The 26,438-nt window shown below is 41.6% G+C and overlaps 1 protein-coding gene and 1 pseudogene across 1 annotated transcript in view; one reads left to right on the forward strand and one right to left on the reverse strand.

Annotated features, from left to right (window-relative positions):
- Nucleotides 1-5,574, reverse strand: part of NUDT9 (nudix hydrolase 9) — a 39,517-nt gene extending 33,943 nt beyond the window's left edge. The window contains exons 1-2 of the mRNA XM_006143264.2: nt 5,235-5,574; nt 2,779-3,018 (exon numbers count right to left, since the gene is read on the reverse strand). Coding sequence (XP_006143326.1) covers nt 2,779-3,018; nt 5,235-5,341 — 347 coding nt within the window. The 5' untranslated portion in view covers nt 5,342-5,574. The remainder of the gene's footprint in view (nt 1-2,778; nt 3,019-5,234) is intronic.
- A 9,346-nt stretch (nt 5,575-14,920) lies between these two features.
- The window catches only part of LOC102472779 (syntaxin-7 pseudogene), a 14,390-nt pseudogene continuing 2,872 nt past the window's right edge, over nt 14,921-26,438 (forward strand).

The following is a 26,438-nucleotide window of genomic DNA, read 5'->3' on the forward strand; positions in this document are numbered from 1 at the left end:
TTTTTGATTTTTTTTTCTTTTTTTGTTGTTTTTCTCTGTCTCGTTTTCTTTTTTCTTGTCTCTTCACTCTCCAATATCCTTTCAGTGTGTTTTTAGACAGATCTAAGATCACTGTAGCTAAACATTCAAATACTAATAGGGTTGAAATATTCCCCACTATCTTCTGAATCTGCTGCACCAGCAAGCACAATAGAACAGCAAAGAGATTCTGGATCACCTCTGTCTGCTTGCTCCTTAACATTAAGGCTGAACCTCCAGAATTTGAAAGAAAACACAACATTCATCAGATGACAAGAAATCACCGCCGGATCACGAGAAACATGGGAAAACAAGAAAATACCTCTCCTCCTAGGGAAAAGAGTAACTCTTCATCCACAAGCAGTTCGGTGAAAATCATGGAAATGTCTGATAAGGAATTCAGATCATTCATAATGTCTAAGCTAACAGAGATGGAAGAGAAGAGAGATAATGAACTACTAAAGAGAAAGGAGAAAGAGATTGACGAGTTCCAAGAGATGAGGAAATTCCTGCAAGATCTAAAAGTGGAATTACACACTTTACAAAAGACTCAAACCGAACTGCTAGAGATGAAGTCTATAATACAAGAAGTCAAAATCTCCCTGGAAAGCATTAAAAGCAGACTAGATCATTCAGAAAATAGAATCTCAGATGTAGAGGAGAAAATGGCTGGCCTAGAAAAATCCACCATGAAGGCTGAGAAAATGGCACAAAAATTTGAGAATAATATGCGAGAAGTACTGGATACCATCAAACGTCCAAATATCCGGATAATTGGCATTCCAGAAGGTGAGGAAACCCATAAGGGCATTGATAATCTATTCCAGGAAATCCTGCAAGAAAACTTTCCAAACCTAGAGAGGCATTCAAAGATCCAGTCCCAGGAAATACAACGGACCCCAAATAGAATCAACCCTAGAAGATCTTCTCCAAGACACATTATAGCCAGGTTGACCAAAACTGCAGACAAAGACAAGATACTAAGATTAGCAAGAGAAAAACATCAAGTTACCTACAAAGGACATCCCATCAGGCTAACAGCAGATCTCTCATCAGAAACAATAAAAGCGAGGAGAGAATGGGAAAATATATTCCAAGTGTTAAGAGAGAAGCAGTTTCAGCCAAGAATACTGTATCCGGCAAGATTATCTTTCAGGTGGGAAGAAAAGACAAGAACATTCTCAGATAAACAAAACCTGAAAGAATTTACCAGCACCAGACCAGACCTCCAAGAAGTTCTCAAGGATGTGCTGTATCAGGAAAACTAAACGCAGATACATGGAAATAAGAGTCCAAAAACTGAGAAAGTAGCTAACTTAATCATAGGGACAAGTCTGGAGTTGAATACTATATCCCAGAATTTAATCAGGAAAATTGAACCAGAACAGAAGATAAAAGTATATGAGACTGATAGGTTCATGCACCTACCATTTGAACAGAATCCTAACCTGTTTCCGGGCTTTAAGCAAAGTTCCTTGGCGGTTCTTTGATTTAAGTTAAAACTGGTTTTCTTAGTAGTAACGAGGGAACTCACCTTTGAAAGTAGTCAGGTTATGTAGGAAATTGTGTGATCAATGCAATGTGGGTGGGAAGGGAATGGAGGACAATTTTGGACACTAGAGGTGGTGTGAGAGGAGGGTGGGAAGGGACAGAGGGTCAGAAAGAGGGGTGGAATTAATTCTAGCAACTAGAAGTGGAAATTTATATTTTTTGTAATGTGCATGATTGAGTCACTATGCAGTGTGTACTGGATGGGAGATCGCATTTTGTGTGCTGTGATGATGCCTAGAGAAGGAATGTAAATTGAGTTACAAAAAAGAGTTTCAGGAAAACAAAATATATCTATTCAATGACTGCAGTAGGATATGTAGCCCCAGTTAGGTGCTACTTGATAGGATGCGTAAAGTTAGACTTGTGCTCATGGAAATGTGTCACATGTGTTTGCTAGGAGGGTATTTGGATTGATGAGGGTCTTTGGTGATTCAATAAAATGTGGGGGGAAAATGGTATAGAAAGCAAACATAGATAACAGAGAAAGTGTGGGAGGAGAACAGGAGGTGGCAGAGGGTAAGAGAGAGGGAACCAAGGATAGGGGGAAAAAAGCAAAACATACAGAAAACAAGAAATGGAAGATCACTTGCTAATAATAACATGTTTGTTGATATGCTTGATTGAGACAATATACAGTGTACTCTGGATGGAAAAAAAAAAAAATGGAAAATTGTTTGTTGATAACACATATGTTGATGTACTTGATTGAGCCAACAGACAATGTATTTTGGATGAAAACTTCATTTTGTATACTGTAATGATGTATAGCATATTAATGTTAATAAATAAAAACAAATTAAAAAAAAAAAAAAAAAAAAAAAAAAAAAGAATTCAAGCAAATATGGAAACAAAACCGTGCATAGATAAAAATATTATTTTTCAGGATCAGCTCTGTGGCCAGATTCCAGGTGGCCAACAATGTGATTTGAGTCTCAATTCCAGCAGGTGGAGAAACCCTCTGGACACATGTGCATGTGTGCCCAAAATCCCAAAAGGAGGGAGAAATGAAGAGATTATGGTGTGACCATTCCCTATGGGGGGTTGCTTTCTCCTCCTCTCCTCTCTCTGGCAAGCACACGTACTCTCTAGCAAAAAGTAAGCAAATAAATCACTTTGCAGGTGTCAAAATAATACAACCATTTACAAATACAACCGTTACCTTCTCTAAAGTCTATTCATATCCAACTAATGTCAGATTATTGTGCTCACCTGATCTGAGGATCAGCCCACCTAGGTCCAGCCAAGACAGAGACAGCAGTGTATTCCACAGGGTTATAGTCTTGCCACTCAACCAGCCAGCCCACTTTCTCATTAGGAACCTGACTACGTTCAACTTTTGAACCTGGGTAAGGAGATGTCCGAGCCTTGTTGTGGGAATTCCCTTTGGCACCATTAGAGCCAAACATGATGTTGGAATTAAGATGAAACCAACACGATGACAATGAGTTCCTAGGAAGTGAGAAGAGGAAAAACATTTTATATAAATATCAAATAAATATTAAAGAATCTAATGCAAAGACCTAAGAACATACTTCCCCACTGTGCCACAGATTGGCCTCTTAAAAACTTATTTTCTACTTTAGACTAAAACATTACTGATTTTCTTTGATTCTTTGATTTCCATATTTAAAGGGTTTTGTCTTCTCTTCAACTGCTGATAGGTTCATCTATCTACTATTAGAACTAAATCCTAACCTTTTTCCCAGCTTTAAGCTTTAAGCAAATTTCTCTGAACATGTTTTGACTCTGATCTGTTAAAACTGAAACTTTTTTCATTTAAAAAAATGCATAAAAAATACCTATGAATATCTATTTAATGACTGCAATGAGCTATTAATTGCCTATTTAATCACTGTAGTAAGCTATATTGCCCCAGCAAGGTACCACTTTATATTATGTTCCCTTTACTCACTGAGGTTTCTGCCTACAGTCAGACATGTGTTCATAAATATGTATATATCAGCTGTGCTTGCTATTAAGTCCTTAATTAAGGCCTTTAGTGAATCAATAAAATGTGGGGAAAAAAGGCATGGAAAACAACCGTACATACCAGAGACAGTGTAGAAGAGGGGGGAGTTAGCAGAAGGTGAGCGGTAGGGAATCAAGGGCAGGAAAAAAGCAAAATATATAAGAAACAAGAAATAGAAAATTATTTGTTGATGATAACATGTATGGTGATATCCTTGATTGAGCCAATATACAATGTATACTGGATGGAAAATCTCATTTTGTATACTGTATTGATGTACAATGAATGACCATAAATAAATAAATACATAAATAAAAAAATTTTAAAACTTACTTTCCAATACCAACTTAAAAAAAAATCTCACTTCCTGGCCCCAAAATATATTATAAAGCTGTGATAATCAAGACAGCTTAGTATTGGCACAAAACTAGATATGTAGACCAATGGAACAAAATAGAGATTCCAGAAATAAACCTCTCGCTTTCTGTCTGTCTGTCTGTCGAGCGCACGCGCCCTATAGCAACAACCTCTCCAAAAAAAAAAACCACTTATTTTAAAATAAAATTAAAAATTTTAACCTGACCTACAAAGACTGCCTACCACACTGCCTCTGGCCCTTCTCCATGTACTCAGAATATATAATACAATGTAAATCCACCATTATAGTATCATACAAAATGTTTCACTTACCTAGTGGCAGTGAATGGTATATATATGATACTAACGGGCTGTCAGAAAAGTCATGACTGGTTTTTTTGTTCTTCTATGCAAAAATGAGTCATGACTTTTAGGAAGACTCAATACAAGGTGATTAAATGGCATTATACCTTTGTCCAAACCCACAGAGTAGCCCCACCAAGAGTGAACTCTAATGTAACCTACAGAGCTCTGTGAAATAATGTGTCAGTGTAGGTTCATTAAATGTAATGAAGGTACTGCTCTTTGCGTGTTAATACCAGGGGCTATGCATGTGTAGAGAAAAGTAGTATCGGGAAAATCTCTGTACCTTCTGCTCAGTTTTGCTGTGACCCTAAAACTGCTCTAAAACAGTGTATTTCTTAAAAATTCTCCATGCTCTCCAATTCATCCCTCCCCATCCCAGGCAACCATCAGGCTTGAAAATCACTTTTATATTCATATATACATATGTATATATATGAAATATAAACCTTATATTTTATCCTAATTATACATTTACTGACTCAAGAAATAAAAATTGGAGAAAAGAAGTAGGAGACAGTGTGAGAGAGCCCATAAATCTCTAAATTTATTCAAAAGCAGTGAATCAAAAAAAGAGGTAGGTCATAAATATAATCTACCCTGCAAAACTGAAAATGGAGACTTCTCTTTTGGTATCATGTATGCTGCTCAAATTTAACTCTGTGCGTGAAATAATTTTAATGATGATGCTTTACGTATTAACCAAAGGCAGAAAAACTGCAGTCAAACAACTGTTAAGACTCCCTGGTGATGATGAGGTCAGTGACATTATGGAGAATGGAAAATGTCCAAATCAGAGGCCGAGAAATGTCCTTGCCGTTAGTCTTCCTCAGAGCAGAGAAACATTTTGGAACCTTTCTGAAAACTCATGATCTGGCTATAAAAACACCGAATTCAGGCAAAGCCTACGGAAAGGAAGCTGGTTCCCACACCCAACCCAAGGTCTCGGGAAAAGCCGGCACTTCGAGGCGAATACCTGTACGCAGGGATGCTGCGGCAGCCTGAGGACCTAACAGTCAGGGAGGCCAAGGCCACAGAGAGTGACACCGTAGCTAAAGCCTTGCCCAGGAAGCGTCCAGCCATCGGCGCCCCCGCGGCGGCCTCGCGGAACTAGGTCGCTCTCCGCTCGGGCTTCGGCCTCTGCGCCCACGGGCCCAGGCCCGGCCATCTAGCGGGCACGAGGCCCCGCTGCCCTTGCGTCCCGAAAGGGAGTCGATCGCCTGTCTGGCACACACAGACCCAGAGCCCTCCGATAAGAAGTACCCACACCAGCACTCAAGCCCGACGCTTTCCGGCACCCGCTGCCGGCGAACGGCCGCCCAGGGCGTGACGTCAGAGGGGCGCGACGTCGCTTTACGGCCACGCCGCAAAGCCAAAGCCACACAGGCTTCTTAGCGCCTTTTTTCTCTCCCTTTGCAATCCGCCCAAGCGTCCTTGGAGGGAGACCGTAGGCGAAGACAAAATGGGGCGTGAAACAGACAAGGAACTGAAAAAGAGAAAGGGGGCAAGAAGAGAGATTTGAGAGAACTTTGCTATCCTGATGTTTTTGTTTGTTTGTTTGTTCGTTTGTTTCTGGCAGGAAGGGGTTACAGAAGCATGCGCGTCCTCGTCGTGTCTAGAACAATCCCTGGTTGCAGGAAGAGATGCCAAAGAGACTTGCAGTCCGCCTATCTTGAGTCGTTTCACTTCCTTTTTTACCAAGCAGTTGGCCATGGTTGCTAGATTTCAAAAGGCTTGCGGGTGTGGCTCTTGGAAACCTTGGAAGAGTAAACAAGCTGTGGAATAGGCAGACATCCTGGGTCATAAACCGCAAAGGCAAAAATTAACCAAACCACCGAACTGGAAGTTGGAAATCCAGGCTGTCCAAAGTAGTATGAAATCCAGCTTTCATCTTTCAGTAATGTGGCAAGTCGTTACCACTCTCAGTGGTGTGGTTCAGGCACAGACAGCATCAAACTTTGACCTGTTGCGTTTCGTTTTGAAGGATATGATGCATGTGAGAGAAAGCACCCTTAACAGGGCCTTGTCAAACCACGATCCCTTTTCCTCTGCTCTGCAGTTCCTCAGACTCTTGGACAACTAAGTGCCAGGCGTGTTTTCAAGCAACCAGGGGTCCAAACCCATGCTCTGCCAGTGTGGCTTTAGACATTGCAGTCCAGTAGGCTAGGGACTGGGCTACCTGGATTGGGCCAACTTGGACCATCTGAAAATCCAGATTGATAAAATGTTAATAACTATCATCTCAAAGCTGCAGAACTTCTGACAACATGACTACTCTGTCCAAGCCTCTGCACTTAGAAACTTGACCATCCTCTAGCATGGCTCCCAGCTGCCTAAGACCTTATCCCTGGGCTAACCCCAAACTCCCCTAAAATGCTTGGAGAATTTAGTGTTTGTTCTAGGTAAAACCTAGTGATAGGCAGATAGGCCCTGGAATCCCCTCTATTAGAAAGCTTGCAATTATAAATAATTAGTTCTTGAAATGTAAATCTGCTACCTTACACTATTTCCTAAAACCTTGAGGTTAGCAAGTGGCTGATGGATAAGGAGCTGGATCCCACATGGCTGACTCTGGTTCAATTCCCAGACCTGGTGGCTTCAAAATCACGTTAGTCTGTGGTTACCCAAAATCCCAAGAGGAGAAAGAAGAAGGATTGAAATGTGGCCATCCCTGCTGAAAGTTGATTGCTCTTTCCTTTCCTTCTGTCTGTCCTATGAATGCATTTGCCCTATGGCAAAAGTCTTAATTTAAAAAAAAAAATAGTGAGAGTCATCTCTTTGAAACTCAAGCATTCAAGGAGATAACTCACTGTACCTCCCAGGCTCTGACAGGTGGGTAGCTTGCTTCAACTTACACCACTGCCTCCTACTATAAAGATAAGAGACGTTTGTTTCTCCTATGGGAAAGTACCAATTAACAAATCCAGATGATCTAATCACATTAATCAAATCCTGTCCCACTTAAAATCCTTCAGTGCCTTTTCCTTAGCATACCCTGGTCTTTTAAAGTCTCCAATCTTTTGTTTCAGGGACTGTTTAGTTCATACTGGACTCTTTCCTATTATACTACTGACTAAAATCCGCCCTTACTGCTTTAACTACTGTCAGCTATTTTTGTCTTTAATAGCTCTTTTAGGTAGCAATGTAACAATATTAAAATGTGCATTTAAAAAATAAATATCTGTACTTAGCTTTGTATAGTCAAATAAATTTTGTCCTTGTTAGGCTGGAGGCCTGGGCAGTTTGAATGTGGGTGTTGGACACCATGCCACAGTCAGCTGATGCAACCCAGATCTAGTCATCAGACCTTCTGCACTCAGATTTAACCCGGATGTAGCACATGCGCTCTACTCTGCACATGCATTCTATTCTGCACATGGCACTCTACTTTGCACATGGGACTCTACTCTGCTCATGTCACCAACCTTATGTGGCACAGTAGTTTGCTTTCCCCCTAAACCTTTACCATACATGGACTGTTTCTACCTCTAAGACACTCGCCCACCCTATACCCTAATAAAAATCGCTAAATCCCACCCTAGCATGCGACTTCTCTGGCCCGTCTCCCCCTCTCTCTTTCTCTGTCAAACCAGCGAACCTCGCCCAAGAGTGCTCCCAATAAAGTCTCTACATTTCTATTTTCTCGCGTGGTGGGCCTATTCCTTACAGTCCTCACAGTTGTTGCCTTGGATTTATAAAGAAAATGGGGAAGAAGGAGAGGGTTACTAAAGTTTGATCTTTCTTAACCCACATTGAGTCATAAGACTAGCACAAGCTTATGATTCACTTTCCGTGTTTCATACATCACACTTTCCAGTAATATAGCTACAGGCAGGAGTGAGATTACAATGAACAATAGGCAGTTTGTGGTAGCTTTGGGTAGTTTTGTTTCAGTGCCAGCGAGTCAGGGAATTCTTTAAGATGTATCCTTCAACAATGATTTCAGACAGGTGTGCCGTGGATGGAACTCTAACTAGGCACTTTTCTCTCTGGGCCACTTTTAGCAAACATTCCTCGCACTGCTTAAGCTATTTACTTTCTCAAACCAAAACACCTTGTTATCAACTTATCCACATCCCAAATTAGTGAGCAGGTATTATCAGAACATACGAAAAGAGAACTAAGGGCTGTGATTTTAATATGTAGTTTAGAAAGCACACACCAACTTTAAAGGCATTTTACAAGAGTTGGTGAGAGAGGGCAAATGATGCTAGAAAATTAACAGTTTTAAATGCAAGAGTTTTGTGTTTTTTTTCTTTAATTTAACGATTGTTTATAGTCTTGTTTACACAGATTTATTCATATTTTGTTGGATTTATGCTCAAGGATTGCTTTTTTTCTTCATTCTCTGTCTCTCCCCCATCTCTTCCCCTCCCATTTCTCTTTCCTCCCTCCCTTCCTTCCTTCTTTATTTTGGCATTTTAAATAATATTGCTTTTATTTTAAATTGCAATTCTTCATTAGCAGTTTCCTTGTATATTGAGTTTGTACTTGTTTTCTTTTTGTCTCCATCAATTTAAATCCCTGCATAGGATGCTAGATTCCATTTCTAGTTGAATTTCCAAAATTATATTGACTAATCAAATCTCCCCTGAGGAGAAGTTTGGAGCTGGAGGGGGAGCAAGTTGCCCACTGTGCTGGTACCAGGCACCAGTCTGAATGGCTCCTTGGAAGATCTCTGGTTCCTCTCTAGTCCCTTTGTGGTTGCCATTATTGTTGACAGAAATAACTCTTTTTTAAAAAAGAATTATTTATTTGTTGTTATTATTTTTTAAATTTTGACCAGAGAGAGAGAAAGTGAGAAAGCAAGCTGCAAGGTCCAGGACTCAAACTGCTATTGGCCTTGTGGGAGTCAAACACCCTTAACCATCATGCCACCTGCCGGCCCTGAAAGGTATTTTTTTAAGAATTATTTTATTTTTTTATTATTATTATTTTTAAGTTGACCAGAGAGAGATAAGGAAATTAAGAAAGCAAGCCACCAGGTCTGAGACTCAAACCACAGTCGGCCATGTGGGAGCCCAGTGCCCCAACCACCACACCACCTGCCAGCCCTCAGAAATAACTCTTTTTGATGTGAAGAAGAGGAGTAGAGGTGGATTTGCAGCCCATGCACCAAAATATGATGCAGGAAAACAGGGGTGAAGGAGTGATCAGACCTAGCACCCACAATAGGACACAGGCTCTTGTCTCATGCTCATGAAGAATTAGAGATGCAGACATGAAGAGGCGATAGGAAGCAGAATTTATTAACCACTAGAAGGAAGAGCAGAGCTCCCAAGCAGGGAGCAGGTCCCGAAATAATGGGTTGCCAGGGTGTATGTTGTTTTAGTTCATTGTGTTGCTAACAAATAAAATACCTGAACTGGATGATTTATATAAATAGAAGATACCATCCTGTGGCCTGGTGGTTAAGGTGGCTGGATTCCACTTGTCCAACTACACAGTTCGAGTCCCAAAACCAGTGACTTAAAAAAAATGCCAGGTCCATTTAAGAGAGGCAAGGGGCAAGCCTTCAGAAGAAGACTCCTCCATTGCACCTGAGAGCTAGTGCTTTCAGGGAATAAGAAATGAAGATTTTTCTACTGAAAATTCAGCTTCCAGTCCCCAGTCTCAAGTGGTAGGGTGCTCCTTCTCTCTGTCTCTTCATTATTTTTTTGTAATATTTCTTTTTTTTAATTTTTTTAAGGTAAAGTATTTTCTTGGCTTTCAGATCCTCCTTTATCTTGCTAATAATCCCCTTTCCTCCCTACCATTTAGGAGAGGCCAGGGGCAGGCCTTCAGAAGAAGATTCCGCCATTGCAGCTGAAAACTAGTGCTTTTGCATGGTGCATGCATGTGCCTCATGGTTTGCATATTTTGCTTGAAAAAAGAATTATTTTGGTTGTTTTTTCTTTGTCTTCTCTTTCTCTCTCTCTTTCTCTATTTTCTTTTCCTTTATCTTTTATCTCATCACTTTACTGCTCAAGCTCCATTCACTGAGTTTCTAGACAGATCTAAGGGAACTGTAGCCAAACATTCGAATATGATTAGGATCAACATAGTCCTCAGTACCTACTGAATCTGCTGCACAAATGATAGAAACAGAACGGCAAAGAGATTGCAGATCATCTCCCTCCTGCATGCCCCTGAATGCTCGGATGGAACTTCTAGAAATTATGAAAAAACATATAACCCATCAGATGACTAGAAATCACCACAGAGACACAAGAAATATGAGAAACCAAGAAATTACCTGCTCCCTACCAAGAGAAAAGAATAACTTCTCTTCATCTTCAGATAGTACAATGGAACTGGTGGAAATGTCTGATAAAGAATTTAAAATATTCATAGTGACAAAGTTAACAGAGATGGAAGAGAAGAGAGATAATGAACTACTAAAGAGAAAGGAGAAAGAGATTGACGAGTTCCAGGAGGTGTGGAGGTTCTTGCATGATCTGAAAGAGGAAATAAACACACACACACACAAAAGAATCAAACGGAACTGTTAGAGATGAAGACTGTAATAGAGGAAATCTAACCCTCTCTTGAAAGTATTAAAGGCAGACTAGATCATACAGAAGATTGAATCTCAGATTAGAAGACAGAATCACTGGCCTAGAAAAATCCACCACAAAGACAGAAAATAGTCCCCCAAAATGAGAATAATATATGAAAAATACTAGATACCATTAAACATCCAAACATCTGAATAATTGGTATCCCAGAAGGTGAAGAGACTAATAAAGACATTGATCATCTATTCCATAAAATTTTGGAAGAAAACTTTGCAAACCTAGAGAGGCATTCAAAAATCCAGACCCAAGAAATACAAAGGATCCCAAACAGAATCAACCCAAGAAGATCTCCCAGACACGTTATAGTCAGACTGAACAAAACCACAGACAAAGATAAGAAACTAAAACTGGCAAGAGAGAAGTTACCGAGACCAGCAGTTAGTGTAATGGCGATGTCGCTGGATTCCAATGTAGTTGACCACGGTTCGAGTCCAAGACCCGGTGGCTTAAACTCACACCAGGCATGTGTGCATACATGCCCAAGATCCCAAGAGGAGAATGGAGAAGGGATTGTGGTGTGGCCATCCCCCCAGGGGGTGATTTCTCACTTTCTGTCTCTCTGTCTCTCTTTGTGGCACCGTGGCCTAAAACAAAAACCCCCCAAAAAAAAAAAAAAAAGAAAAAAGAAAAGAAATGACAAACTACCTACAAAGGATATCCCATCAGGCTAACAGCGAACCTCTCATCAGAAACAATGAGAGCGAGGAAATAATGGGAAAATATATTCAAAGTGTTGAGTGAGAAACAATTTCAACCAAGAATACTATATCCAGCAAGATTTTCTTTCATATGGGAAGACAAGAAAATTCTCAGATAAACAAAACCTGAAAGAATTTACTGACATCAGACTAGTTCTCCAAGAAGTTCTGAAGGGAGTGCTTTATCAGGAAAACTAAAGTCAGACACACAGAAATAAGAGTTAATAAAAATCTAAGAAAAGGGTCAGCTTAATGGTAGGGACAAGTCCAGAGTGGAATATTATCTTCCAGAATTTAAATGGAAAGATTAGACCACAACAGAAGTTAGATTAAGTACATGAGACAGAGCTAGTGAAATAGAATTTTATGACTTTTGACTAAAACAATACTGATCTTGTCCTATGACCTCTGGGTCATTTTGCAGGCAGCGTTTACCCTTGACTGTTTGGGCTCTTCCCTTTTCCTGGTGATAGGAGGGTGAAGTTCCTATAAAAGGTACAGCTGTCTTGACATCATAATGACAAAAGTCACACACTGGATGACAGACTAGGATATAAGAAGAATTGGGGGGAGGGGTGTGGAATTTTGTATGGCTTCCTCAAGTACTTGCACAGCCCTGGACACCCTGTTCTGGACGAATGAGGAGAATAAACTCCTATTTGGCTAAGTCACTAAGGCTGGGTTTATTTTATGTAAAAATCCTGACCTACGAACCAAATATCTAAGGCCTTACAGCCCATGATGAAGATTTTATTGTAAATGTAACGAGGAGCCGTTAAAAGATCACAAACTATTTTTCACCACACAGAAAAGTAGGTATTACAAAACTTGGAACTAGATAAACAGCAGCATCACACTGGTGACTTGGATGAGTAGTTAGGTTACTAAATTCTCAATATTTGCTTCCACAAAGTCCAGCACGTGGCATAGTGGTTAGAGCACTGGACTCCCACATGGCCAACCATGGTTCAAGTTCCAAACCTGACAGTTTGCTTTCTCACTTTCCCTCTCTTCTCCGGTCAAATTAAAAATAAATAAATAGGGATGGCAGGTGACATGGTGGTTAAGGGCGCTAGACTCCCACGTGGCCAACTGCAGTTTGAGTCTCAGACCTGGCAGTTTGCTTTCTTACTTTCTTTCTCTCTCTCTCTTCTCTCTCTCTCTCTCTCTCTGTCCTTCTCTGATCAAATTAAAATAAATAAATAAATAATTATTTTTTAAAAAAATGTTGCAGGACCAGCAGATGGCATAATGGTTACATCGCTGGACTCCCACATGGCCAACCATGATTCAAGTCCCAAACTTGGTGGCTTGCTTTGTCCCTTTCCCTCTCTCTGTCTCTCTCTGGTCAAATTAAAAATAATTAAATAAATAAATAATTCTTTAAAAAAGTTGCTTCCACTACTATCATCTCTCTTTTTTACTATAATTCACTAGATTAAAAGTAACTTCCTTCCCTCTCTTTCTCCTCTTATGACAGGGATTTTGTTCATATCTCTGTGTTCCTTCTATTGGAGAAATCTTCACAGTCACTTGTCCTGCTTCTTAATAAGCTAATGCATGCTAAGAGAATTTTTAAAGCACTTTCTAACTTGACAAAGCTGGCTTTCAAGATTATTCTTGTGCTAGAGGCGCTAAAATCCCATTTGACAATTGCTTCTTTGTTCTAATTCATATCTGTCCCTGCCCCTGAAACACTGAAACCATTATTTGAATGGATGGGGTGCTGCAGAACTGTAAGATACTCAGAATATCAAAAACACATCTAAAAATATTTCGAGAATATTATCCTCATAGTATTGATTGTTTCTGACCATGTAATTTGGGCAAATTATTTAACTTCCCTATCCCTGTTTCCTCACCTACAACAGAAGGAGATATGGTACTCAACCCCATAGATCTCTGAGAATTAAGGAAGATAATCTGGGGGCTAGCCCCGTGGCCCAGTGATTAAGGGAAGTGGATCCTGTATGGCCAGCCATAGTTTGAATCCAGTTCCTGGTAGTTTGAAAAACACTCTGGGTGTGCGCACATGCCCCAGTTCCGACAGGACAGAGAAATACAAAAAAATGGTGGCACCACTGTGTCCGTCGCAGGGGTGTTTTCTCCCTCTCCCTCTCTCTCCTTAGCAAGCACATGTACCTTCCGGAAACTAAAAAAATTAAATAAAAAGATAATGTTTGTAAAACGTCGAACAAAAATTGTACTAATTATTCTTTTTGAGGATTTATAATAAGGTAGCTGGTATTTGCCATGTAGTTTGCCTATATTACTACATGTAATACTGACAATAACCCTGCCAGGGCTGGCATGATCGTCCTATGTTAGAGATGATGATATAGTCTTCAAATATTTAAATAGCTGACCCAAGGTCACACAGCAGATCTAAAGATGTGCAGAGTCATGTGTGCTATTAATAGTTTTCTATGGCTGCTGTGACAAATTACCACAAATTCATAGTTTAGAGCAAAGGAAATTTATTCTCTCATAGTTCTGGAGACCGGAAGTCCAAAACTAATTTTGCTGTGCCAAAATCAAGGGTCAGCAGGGCCGTGCTCCCGCTGAAGACTCTAGGAGAGAACTGATTCTTTGCCTTTTCCAGCATCTCGTGGCTGCTGTCATCCCATGGCTTGTGGCCATTTCACTCCAGTGGTCATACTGCCTTTTGTGGTCACATTACCTTCCCCTTTTCCATTTGTGTCAAATCTCCCTCTACCTTTCCTTTATAGGAACACTTAGGATTTCCCAGATAGCTTAGGATAACCTCGCCACCTCAAAATCCTTAATTACATCTGCCGGGACACTTTTTCTATATTAGGGAATATTTACAGGACCTAGGGATTAGGACCTGCTTTCTTTTGGGGTCACTATTCAGTTTACTACATCAGGGTTCAGATTTAGGTTTCATTTAACTAACAATTCAACTTCTTTTTGTTTTCTCTTTTATTTGCTTGCGTTTTTGTTTTCTTTTTTTATTAATTTTAACAACTTAACCTCTTTTCAAATTATTTATTTATTGTTATTTTTAATTTGCTATAGGCCATGTGTGCTCACCAGAGAGAAATAAGACAGCGAGAGAGACAAAAAGCAAGCCTCCAGGTTCGAGACTCAAACCATGGTCAACCATGTGGGAGTCCAGTGCCTTAACCACTACACCACCTCCTGACCCCACAACTCAACTTCTTAATCATGCATTTGTTCACTAAATATTTATGTGCAGCTGTTATGGGCAGACACTGTGGCAGGTAGTATGGATACAATGGTGAGGAAAACCAATCACCATGGATTGATTTGGGCTGCCTTCATGAACCTGTAGGTCTATAGGTTAGCTAGGTAGATAGTTATTGGTGAAAATAATCATGTAGAACCAGTCACAGAGGTGCAGGCAGTAAGGGCATTTACGTATGATGCTGGAGATCATATGGGAAGGTTCCTGGTTCACATCTGGGTCAGCCTCAACACACTGGGTGTTATTAGGGATGTACCCCCATGATCCTGTTTGGCTGCAGGGTCACGAGGTGGATTACAGGACTAAGACCCTGTCAAAGGTACATCTCTCTCACTTTCTCTTTCTCTGGAAAAACATAAATAAAAAATGACAATCATGCAAATAGATGTCCAGTTGCAACTATATGAATTTTGATGGGAGGTTAGTCATAGCCTGAGAATTTATGACAGGGAGATTTGGTCAGGTCTGGCAAAGCTCCACACAGAAAGTACCACTGGAGATGAAATCTGAAGGAAGAATCGGAGTCACTTAGCCGTAAAATGGAGAACAGGCAGAAGCCCTTATGCAATCCTGCTAGTGGGAGCTCTAGCACATATAAATATTCAGAAAATCGAGCTCCCTCTTCTCAGTCCCCTCCCTTGTGTCCGGAATCATCTACAAGATTATTCTAACAGATACAGAGCTGCCACAGTGGGGTGCTGTTTTCTAAGAATATTGTCTTAGAAAAGTTTTCTAAGAGTCTCCCTAGTTTATATTCCATTCAATAGGCCATGCAACATGACTTCACAAGTCATAGTTCATCAACATATTTTTTTTATTTTAATTTTTTTGCCAAAGTGCTTGTGCTCACCAGAAAGAAATAGAGGAAAAGCGAGAAAGCATCTCCCATGGAGAATGGCCAGGCCACAATTCCTTCTCCTCCATTTCTCCCTCTTTTTGGGCGAGAGAGACAAAAAGCAAGCCTCCAGGTTCGAGACTCAAACCATGGTCAACCATGTGGGAGTCCAGTGCCTTAACCACTACACCACCTCCTGACCCCACAACTCAACTTCTTAATCATGCATTTGTTCACTAAATATTTATGTGCAGCTGTTATGGGCAGACACTGTGGCAGGTAGTATGGATACAATGGTGAGGAAAACCAATCACCATGGATTGATTTGGGCTGCCTTCATGAACCTGTAGGTCTATAGGTTAGCTAGGTAGATAGTTATTGGTGAAAATAATCATGTAGAACCAGTCACAGAGGTGCAGGCAGTAAGGGCATTTACGTATGATGCTGGAGATCATATGGGAAGGTTCCTGGTTCACATCTGGGTCAGCCTCAACACACTGGGTGTTATTAGGGATGTACCCCCATGATCCTGTTTGGCTGCAGGGTCACGAGGTGGATTACAGGACTAAGACCCTGTCAAAGGTACATCTCTCTCACTTTCTCTTTCTCTGGAAAAACATAAATAAAAAATGACAATCATGCAAATAGATGTCCAGTTGCAACTATATGAATTTTGATGGGAGGTTAGTCATAGCCTGAGAATTTATGACAGGGAGATTTGGTCAGGTCTGGCAAAGCTCCACACAGAAAGTACCACTGGAGATGAAATCTGAAGGAAGAATCGGAGTCACTTAGCCGTAAAATGGAGAACAGGCAGAAGCCCTTATGCAATCCTGCTAGTGGGAGCTCTAGCACATATAAATATTCAGAAAATCGAGCTCCCTCTTCTCAGTCCCCTCCCTTGTGTCCGGAATCATCTACAAGATTATTCTAACAGATACAGAGCTGCCACAGTGGGGTGCTGTTTTCTAAGAATATTGTCTTAGAAAAGTTTTCTAAGAGTCTCCCTAGTTTATATTCCATTCAATAGGCCATGCAACATGACTTCACAAGTCATAGTTCATCAACATATTTTTTTTATTTTAATTTTTTTGCCAAAGTGCTTGTGCTCACCAGAAAGAAATAGAGGAAAAGCGAGAAAGCATCTCCCATGGAGAATGGCCAGGCCACAATTCCTTCTCCTCCATTTCTCCCTCTTTTTGGGATTTTTGGCACATGCACACGTGTGCCAGGCATGTTTTTCAAGCTGCTGGCTCCGGAATTCAAGCCATGAATTGAATCTAGGATCCAGCCACTTTAAACACCATGTCATCGGCTGGCCCCATCAATGTATTTTTTCATAGATCTATATAATATACATTGCTCTCGCAAGCCAAGAACCAAGAATTTAATTTAACTCCAAATCTGTTGTGGAGACAAGCTTTTCTTTCTTTCTTTTTTGGGGTGGGGGGGTGGAGAGTTTGCCACAGGGCACATACAAAGAGAGAGAGAGAGAGAGGGAAAATGAGAAATTACTCCCCCAAGGGAATGGCCAGGCTGCAATTCCTTCTCCTCTTGGAATTTGGGGCACTCACACATGCACCTGGCATGATGTGCAAGCCGCCAGGCCCAGGACTTGAACCACAATCACTAATGTGTGAGTCGAGCACCTTAACCACCATCCCACCTGCTGGGCCCAAAAAGAAATATTCTTGCTATAGGGTGCATGTGCTCACTAGAGAGACAGAGAGAGACAGAGAGAGTGCGAGAAATCACCCCAAGGGGGGATTGCCACACTCCAATCCCTTCTCCTCCATTCTCCTCTTGGGATCTTGGCCACACATGCACACACCTGGTATGAGTTTTAAATCATCAGGTTCATGACTTGAATCACAGTTGACTACATGGGAGCCCAGCAATGTTACCATTATGCCATCTGCTGATCCCAAGGCAAGCATTTTTTTTAATGCACTCAGTGTTCCAAGACAGGATAGAGATATAATCAAGGACATTCAAAAAGCCTCAACAAACCATCTATTGACAGTATATTTATTTGAAAAGGTCTCATTGACACTATCTCAGGTTATTTATTACACAGGAAAAAATTATTCAAAACAATCTTTACAATATTACTATGTGTTAAATGAAAGAGATTTTGGAAAACATGCTTCTGTAGTTGAAAGTAAGTATTTTTCAAAGTTTTCACTGACATTTGTTATGTGAAAGAAACAAAGTTGTCTTATCAAACAGCTAGTCGAAAAGTAAAATATAGAATAGTTTCCATGTTTTTTCTTCTTTTTAGAGATTTTTGCTATAGGGTGTGAGTGCTCACCCGAGAGACAGAGAGAGAAAGAAAGAGAAATCACCACCCCCCAAGGGAATGGCCATGCCACAATCCCTTCTCCTCCACTCTCCTCTCAGGATCTTGGGCGCACACATACACACGTGCCTAGCGTGAGTTTAAGCCACTGAGTCTGGAACGCAAACCACAGTCAACTATGTGGAAGTCCAGCGACATAACCATTATGCCATCTGCTAATCCCTAGTTTCCATGTCGTAAGATAGTGAAATTTTTTTCCTTTTATTAAGTTTCATAATATTCTATAATGTTCTATAAATAATCGCATATTAACATTTACAGCAAGAGAGAGAACTGAGAACTCTGAGTGCAACCATCATCCATCAACAAGGTTTGATGGTTTTTGCCTTAGGGTGCATACACGCTCCAAAGAAAAATAGAGAGAGACAGTGAGAGGGAAAGTGCCAGGACCAGCTTGGCATGAACACATTTTCTGAGTGGGGAAGGCTGTGGATTAGAAATAGATGTACTAACAAACGCACAAAGACACACTAGTATAGAAAAGCAAGGATCAGGTGGGCACAGCTTCTCTGATGGAGAAGTTGCGACCAGAACCAGTCTCAGGTTTATTCTTTTAAAGGGCAGAAAATGGGGGAAGGAGAAAATGGGATGCAAAAGGAACAGGGAAGAAGGAAGTGGAATGCAGAGAGAATAAGGGAGGAGGAATGAAATGCAAAGCCAGTGGGTTTGGGATATAAATCGTCTGAGGATGTGAAAATGACTGGCGCTGTGTCATTTCTCTGATCTTTTTTTTTTTTGGGGGGGGGGACAATCTGATAAACACATGTGACTTTCTTTAGCCGGATACTGAGCAATATCAGGCTATTGAGTATCAACGACAGAAAGACAACCACTACAACTACTTCTCAACAGCCCTGCTAAAGTAGCTTAGTGGCAGAGACCGTACAGTCAACACAGGCTGAACATGGGCAGCTACCTCTCATGTCTAAGCAAGGCTTGGCTGAGAAGAATTGTAGCAAGGCTGCAGCCACAAGCTCAAGGTTTTAACTGTGTTTGTTGTAATGGTTTGTGCTTTCAATCTCTCTGCCATGGGCTTTACTGTGATTAAGGTAACCCGGTACCCCATAAGGGTAAAATAACACCCCCAGCCTTACTGCAACTTTACAATACAGCCAATTAGTGATCCTGAAGTAATGCGGTTCTCTAAGGTGACAGAGATCAGGAAATTTGTGAGACTCACCCCACCTGCCCGTTTTAAGCCAAATTAGCATATGTTAGGTTAAGTTAGTATAAGCCAAAATTGCATAATTAGCATATGTAGACTAAGTTAGTTTAAGGCTAATTTTACGTAAACACCCCTTGTTAAAGCTGCAGGCTGAGTTAGCTTATGTTAGGCTGAGTTAGCGCATCCACCACCATGACAGGGATTCAAAGATCAGGACCAGCAGGTGGCATGGTGGTTAAGGCGCTGGACACTCCCACATGGCCAACCAGGGTTCGAGTCCTGAATCTGGTGGCTTGCTTTCTCACTTCCTCTCTCTCTCACTCTCAACGTCTGTCTCTCTCTGGTCAAATTAAAAAATAAATGAATGAATAAATAAAATAAAACATACACACAAAAAAGAAGCTTAAAAAATAACCAAAAAAAAGATAGAGCAAAAGAATTCACTGATTAACAGACAGGAATTCAGCAAATAAAATACAGAGATCCACAGGTTAATAGAGAAAGGACAGGATGACTGATGACGACAGGATGAACAAACCTGAAGATGCCAGGGGAAGATTACCTATCTTAACTGAGAGTTCTTATCTAAATTCAAGCAGGCAACAGATAGTCTCTAACTATAAAGAGTTTCTTATCTGTGTGCTGTTAGCTATGAAAAACTGCTAATAAAACATCCTGTGTTGTCTCCTGAGCTACGAAACCCTCTCACCCAAAAAGGTACTATCTAGTTGTCAAGATCTAAGAAGAAAATGCACCGGACAGATGGACTTCCTTGCCCTGAGAACTGTGACTGTTTATACCTAATCAAACAAAACAGACATCATGTTTTATAATTATTGCTTCCATACTTTGTATACCTCATTTTTTAGAGTAAAACTTTCACTTCCCTCTCACCCATCCTGCCACTGTAAACATCCCCCAATAAATACGTTTGCCCCCTAGGCACTGACACTGCAGTCTTGAGCTTGTTCTGACTGTAGTCAACTGAGAACATGCTAAAGAGCATTGGAGTCTCAGTCCTATTCCTTCTCGCCTGCGTCGCTTTCCTGTGTATGAGCCTCAATCACTCCGGCTGGAGCAGGTCTCCGGCAGCTTAGGAAGCGCATTTCTGCATGTGTTTACAGTCCACATGTTTTCATCACATGTTTGCAGATTGACTGTTCTCCACAGGAAAGTAAGAAATCACCCCTGGATAGGAGATGGATCCCTTCTCCATTCTCCTCTTGGGATTTTGGGCATGCATGCACATGTGCCTGGTGTGAGTTTCAAGCCACCAGATCTGGGATTCAAACCATGGTCAGCCAAGGGGGAGTCCAGTGCCTTAACCACTAAGCCACCTACTGGCCCCTCAACAGAACTCTATGTCTTCTCTGAAATTTTGTACCTATTCCCAAACCAACAATAACTTCCCATTTCTCCCTCCCTTCTGCCACAGGCAATCACTATTCCACTTTCTGTCTCAATAAATTTGACTAGTTTAGGTGCCTCATGTAAGTGGAATTACACAATATTGATCTGCGTCTAGCTTATTTACTTGGGATAATGTCTTCAAGGTCCATTCATGTTGTTCCATGCATCAGAATGTTACTTCTTTTTACAGCTGAGCAATAGATATAGTTTAAATTTGCTAGAGGCCATGTGCCCTCACCAGAGAGAGAGAGAGACAGAGGAGGGTGAGGAAGCCCCCCCCCCCTGCCAAGGGAGATGGTCACACTGCAATCCCTTCTCCATTTTTCCCTTCAGGATTTGTCATGTTCCAGGAGACACAAGCTCCTTTGCGCTGCCCCCTATCCTGAGTAGCAAGGTGTTCCTGACCACAAAACTGCCAACAAGGGCAGTTTGGGGCATCTCCATGGGCTGTGCCACAGCCTTGAGATCCTCTGCTATCCACTCATGTCTGATTATCTACCTACCCTTACACTTCGGTTCTCTAAATTCACATCGTATTTACTTCCTTCTGAAGGGGTGAAAAATTCATTTCTTTTCTGAGTCCCCCTAAGTTTTTAGTTGAGAAAATTCTCATGGAAACAAACATCAGATTAACAAGAGAAAATATTAGTCTGTTTCAACGTGTGCTATACCCATCATGAGGAAGAGGCCTCAGTTCCAAAGTGTCCCAGGAAAGGCATGGGATCCTGGCTTCTGTAGCACATCCAACAAAGAACAATACATTTAGAAGGGGCAGGACAAAGCTACACAGTCTCCAGTGGCAGGAAAACTGTGAGAAGATACGAAAGTTAGTTTCCTGATTCCTCGGGGCCTGCCGGCCGCATCCTAAGCTGTCTCTAAAGGGGAGAATTTATGTCTGCACTCAGACGGGCTGAGGAAAGGGGAGAAAGTCCCACTCCTTCTGATTTCTTCAGGTCAGCAATCCTCCGTATTTCAGGAAGAAATACTTTGGTTTCCTTTCCTGAACCTGATGAGTAATTGGAGTAGATTTAGCAATACTTTGCAGCTGGCAGAACTCCCTCATTGGTTCCCTGAACTGTGGATGAGGCATAGTGGAAACAAGAGCCAAGGAAATCAGAAGCTATGCCTCATGGGACTGCAAAGATGAGCACAACCATCCATGATTTGATCATTTTGGGGATGTGGTCCTCATCGTAGTCTCCTTAAGTTCACTCCTATGACCCTCGCAAAAGCCAGATGGATGGTGGTAGATACTGGTAGACAGACCCTCATGAAAGTAATTAGGCAGCAGCTCCAGTAGCTGCCCCCCACCCCCGTGGTATCTTTACATTTATTTATTTATTTTTTTATTTTACTTTTTAGAGATATTTTTGTCATACAGTGCATGCACTCACCAGAGAAACAGAGAAACAGAAAGTAAGAAATCACCCCCCGAGAGGATGACCACACCACAATCCCTTCTCTTCCTTTCTCCTCTTGGGATTTTGGACACATGTGCCCATGCACTGGGTCTGGGACTCAAAGGGAGGTTGGCCGTGCAGGCGTCCACCAATGTAACCATTCCACCATCTGCTGGTCCCCACTCTGTTATCTTTACTAAAACACAGCCTCTAGCATTTGGTATTTAACTGGTGAGCTGGAGAGTGTTTTCTTTTTAATTCTCATCATTTTAAGGAGGATCAAAAAGCAGTTCCCTTTCAAATGGGCAGGTATAATACGATCCCAGAATTTTGTTACCTTACAACTCTCTTTCCTAAATACAGCCCATAGGGACCTCACCTGACTTGACATTCTTCAGAACATTATCCTGGTCCATTGTGATGACGACATCATAACAGGAAGGAAGGAAGAGAGTGGCATATACTCAGGATGCTCTAGTGAGACAGACGAGTGCCAAAGAGTAGAGCTAGATCCTGTGAAAACTCAGGGACCTGCCACATCCATGGTGTTTTCGGAGGCCCAGTGATTTCAGGCATCTTTTCTACATGAAGAGCAAGTTGTCAGAAAAGAAAAAAAAAAAAAGTACGGTTAATAACCAAAACACGAGAAGTTATTTGCTGCTGATGATGTCTATCTATAGTTATGCCTTTATCTTGACTGACATGCATGGTAATCGTGCTGGGAAATGAAATGTTATACACTATAAAGATACATGTGATTAAATGTAATATTAAAAAAGCTGTCACACTTTACAACATCTACCCCTAACAAAGAGAGACAATGTGTCATGGGGTCATGGGTTGGAAGGCGGCACCACAATAGTACAACAGTTGGGAACGTGCTCTCACGCTGTAGCGACTAAACCGGAATGTTGCTCCAAATAGGATCCAGAGCAGAGTGTTCCAGGTCAGGTTCGGGCTGTGCGGCAAGTTCGCCTACTTCTTGGTCCATTGTAACCCTGCGAGTTCTTCACGGTACATATGAAGGCTGAGTGGAATCTCTCGTGGGCCCCAGTAGGAAACTCACAGAGCAAACCCCTAGGGCTCTGAAGCAAGAAATGTTTCCATGGCAGAGAGCTATTTGCTGTTTGAAAACCTCCTCACATGATACTTGGCTCTAGTAAATAGCAAGTGCCCCACCTTGGAAAAGTAAGGAACTATGTGACCTGACAAGGCTGCATTAACTCTACCATGTCATTAAAATAGCATTTAAAGCACTCAAGGAAGAACTTTCAAATGATGTGGATCCTGTAGAATCAGTACATCTTCTTCAGTTTGTTTCTTGTCTCTTCCTACATATTTGTGCCAAGGAGGTACTGTTTATGTCTGCTGCTCATAAATCTCCAAGGGGCTGGGTTGAGCGTTCGGTTTCTACAGAAGGCATAGTTGTGCTGGTGGAAGAGAGATGAAATGCAGCCAGGAAGGCAGGTAGAGACCACATCATGTAGAACTTTGCAAAACAAGGACAAGGAGATGGGATTTTATTCTAAGTGTAATCGAAGTCAGAGTGATTTAAGCAGAAGACTGAAGGGTTTGGCTTTTCTTTTTCTTTCTTTCTTCCTTTTTCCTTTCTTTCTCCCTTTTTCCCTCTTTTTCTTTCTTTCTCTCTTCCTTTTTTTTCTTTCTTTCTTTAAATAATTTGCTGTAGGACACATACAATCACGAGAGAAAGAGAGCGATACAGGGAAAGTGAGAAAGTACCCACCAGGGGGACTTTCGCAGACCATGCTGCCATCCTTTCTCCTCCATTCTTGGGATCTGGGCCATGTACACACACGGACTGCCATGCTTCTCAGTGTACCAGGTCCCAGACTCAGCTTGCACTTGCCCATGTGGGATCCAGCCGCCTTTATCACTACGCCATCTGTCAGATGTACATACACATAAATCTCCCAGGCACTTGTGCAAAGAGAGTGATTCCTGTCACTGGAAAAAGGAAAAGTCAGTACCATAGCTAAACAGGCATTGTCACAAAGCTGTCATACTTCCCATCGAGTCTCCTAGGGGCCCGTTTGTCTTTGTTAAAGTGCCCTTCTCTCCTCCCACCCCTATTTAAATGCCCCAAATTTTTAACTGTCTCCTTGAGTCACATTTTTTGTGAAAATCCATGAGGGCACTTCAAAGAGTTTATGAAAAAATATATAATTAAAGTACAAGTTTATTTGATGCAGATGGTTTTGAAATCCATGCATAGTTTTTTCACAATACACATTTTTCCATGAAATTTTAAAAGACATCTCTAACATAAATAGGGACCAGCAGTTAGCGTAATGGCTATGTCACTGGACTCTCACGTGGTCAACCGTGGTTCGAGACCTGAGCCCAGTGGCTTAAACTCATGCCAGGCCTGTGTGTGTGCACACCCAAAATCCCGAGAGGAGAATGGAGGAGAAGGGATTGCAGCGTGGCCATCCCCCCAGGGGGTGATTTCTCTTTCTGTCTCGCTTTCTCTCTCTTTCTGACAAGTGCATGTGCCCTATAGCAAAAACCTCTCAAAAAAAAAGAAAAAAAAGACATCTCTAACATAAATGAATAGAAATCTGTCCTCTCTTGTTAATTTGTCTTTTTGTTAGTTTAGTTCACAAGTCCCCAACTAAAGGACTTAAAAAGGTTGAGGAAAAGTGTTTTCTTCTCTATAGCTATAAAATGTTTTTTTCTTAATTCACTTTGGGACCAGCAGATGGCATAATGGTTATGTCACTGGACTCCCACATAGTTGACCATGGTTCTAGTCCCAGACCCAGCGACTTAAACCCACATCAGGCACATATGCATGGATGCCCAAGATTCTGAGAGAATGGAGGAGAAGGGATTGCAGCATAGCCATCCTCCCGGGGGGTGGGGGGAGTGATTCCTCATTTTTTCTCTCTGTCTCTTTCTCTGGAGAGTGCAAAAACCTCTTATTAAAAAAAAGGCAAGGGGACCAGCAGTTAGCGTAATGGCTATGTCTCTGGACTCCCATTTAATTGACCGTAGTTTGAGTCCCGGACCCGGTGGCTTAAAACTCACACTGGGCGCGTGTGCATGCATGCCCAAGATCCTGAGAGGAGAATGGAGGAGAAGGGATTGAGGTGTGGCCATCCCCCCTGGGGGGGGGGGGATTTCTCGCTTTCTGTCTCTCTGTCTCTCTCTGTCTGTCTGGCGAGCATACGCGCCCTGTAGCAGAAACCTCTCAAAAAAAAAGAAAAAAAAAAAAACCCTTCACTCAAATAAAGTGCTTTAAAAAAAAAGTCAATCTGATTAATGTTATAACATAGGGATATAAGTATATATGTATTTTTTTTTATCTCTGAAAGACTTTTGAAAATTAAGTGGGATAATTTATGTGAGAAAAAATTTTAGGAAACTGTAAACGTTCTATATAATTGCTTTTACTTTAGTAAACTTGGATTGGGGGTATATGTTATAAAGTTGTAGCTGAGGGACCAGCAGTTAGTGTATTGACTATGTCATTGAACTCCCATGTAGTCGACCGCGGTTTGCATCCCGGACTTGTTGGCTTAAAACTCACACGGGACACGTGTGCATGTGTGCCCAAGATCCTGAGAGGAGAATGGAGGAGAAGGGATTGTGGCGTGGCCATCCCCCCTGGGGGGGGGGTGATTTTTCACTTTCTGTCTCTCTCTGTCTGACTAGCGCACGCGCCCTATAGCAAAAACCTCTCCAAAAAAAATGTTGTAGCTGATACTCAGAATTTTTGAGTGTTTTTCTACTTTTGTGGAACTGTCACTACCTTTCCAGCCTCTATGGCAATGCAGGGCTGCTTAAATAAGAGGTAGAAGTAAATACAAATGTTCTGTGAACTCCAATTTTTTGTTATCTTCCTGGCCCTTAAATGCAAAGGTTGACTGTTTGCCTCCTACAAACAAAAGCCTTCCCAAACACTGGACTGTCTTGCACAACACTCAAATTCAGTTACTATATATAACTGAACTGGGAAATAAAAATAAGGCATGGTTGGGGGTGTGCTTGTCCTGTGGGTTAGTGGTTGGGGAAGCCAGATCCCACATGGAGATCCCACAGATGGAATTCCAAACTCTGTGGCTTGAAGAACAAGCTGGGTGTATGTGCATGTGTGCCCCAAATCCCAGAGAGACGGAGTGATGGAGGAGAAGGGATTTTAGTGTGGCCGTATCCCATGGGGGTGACACAGGGATGCAGTGGTACAGGGATGATCAGGCCCAAGACCCATGGAATATAGGTTCTTGTCTCATGCTTATGAAGAATTAAAGACTCAGGAACCAGAAGTTAGCGTAATGGCTATGTCGCTGGACTCCCACGTAGTTGACCGCTGTTCGTGTCCAGGACCCGGTGGCGAAAAACTCACACCGGGCGCGTGTGTGTGCATGCCCAAGATCCCAAGAGGAGAATGGAGGAGAAGGGATTGCAGCGTGACCATCCTTCCTGGGGGATGATTTCTCGCTTTCTGTCTCTCTGTCTCTCTCTGTCTGGCGAGAGCATGCGCCCTATAGCAAAAACCTCTCCAAA

The sequence above is a fragment of the Tupaia chinensis genome, unplaced genomic scaffold, assembly GCF_000334495.1.
Source record: "Tupaia chinensis unplaced genomic scaffold, TupChi_1.0 Scaffold000094_1, whole genome shotgun sequence".
NCBI classification, from domain to species: Eukaryota; Metazoa; Chordata; class Mammalia; order Scandentia; family Tupaiidae; genus Tupaia; species Tupaia belangeri.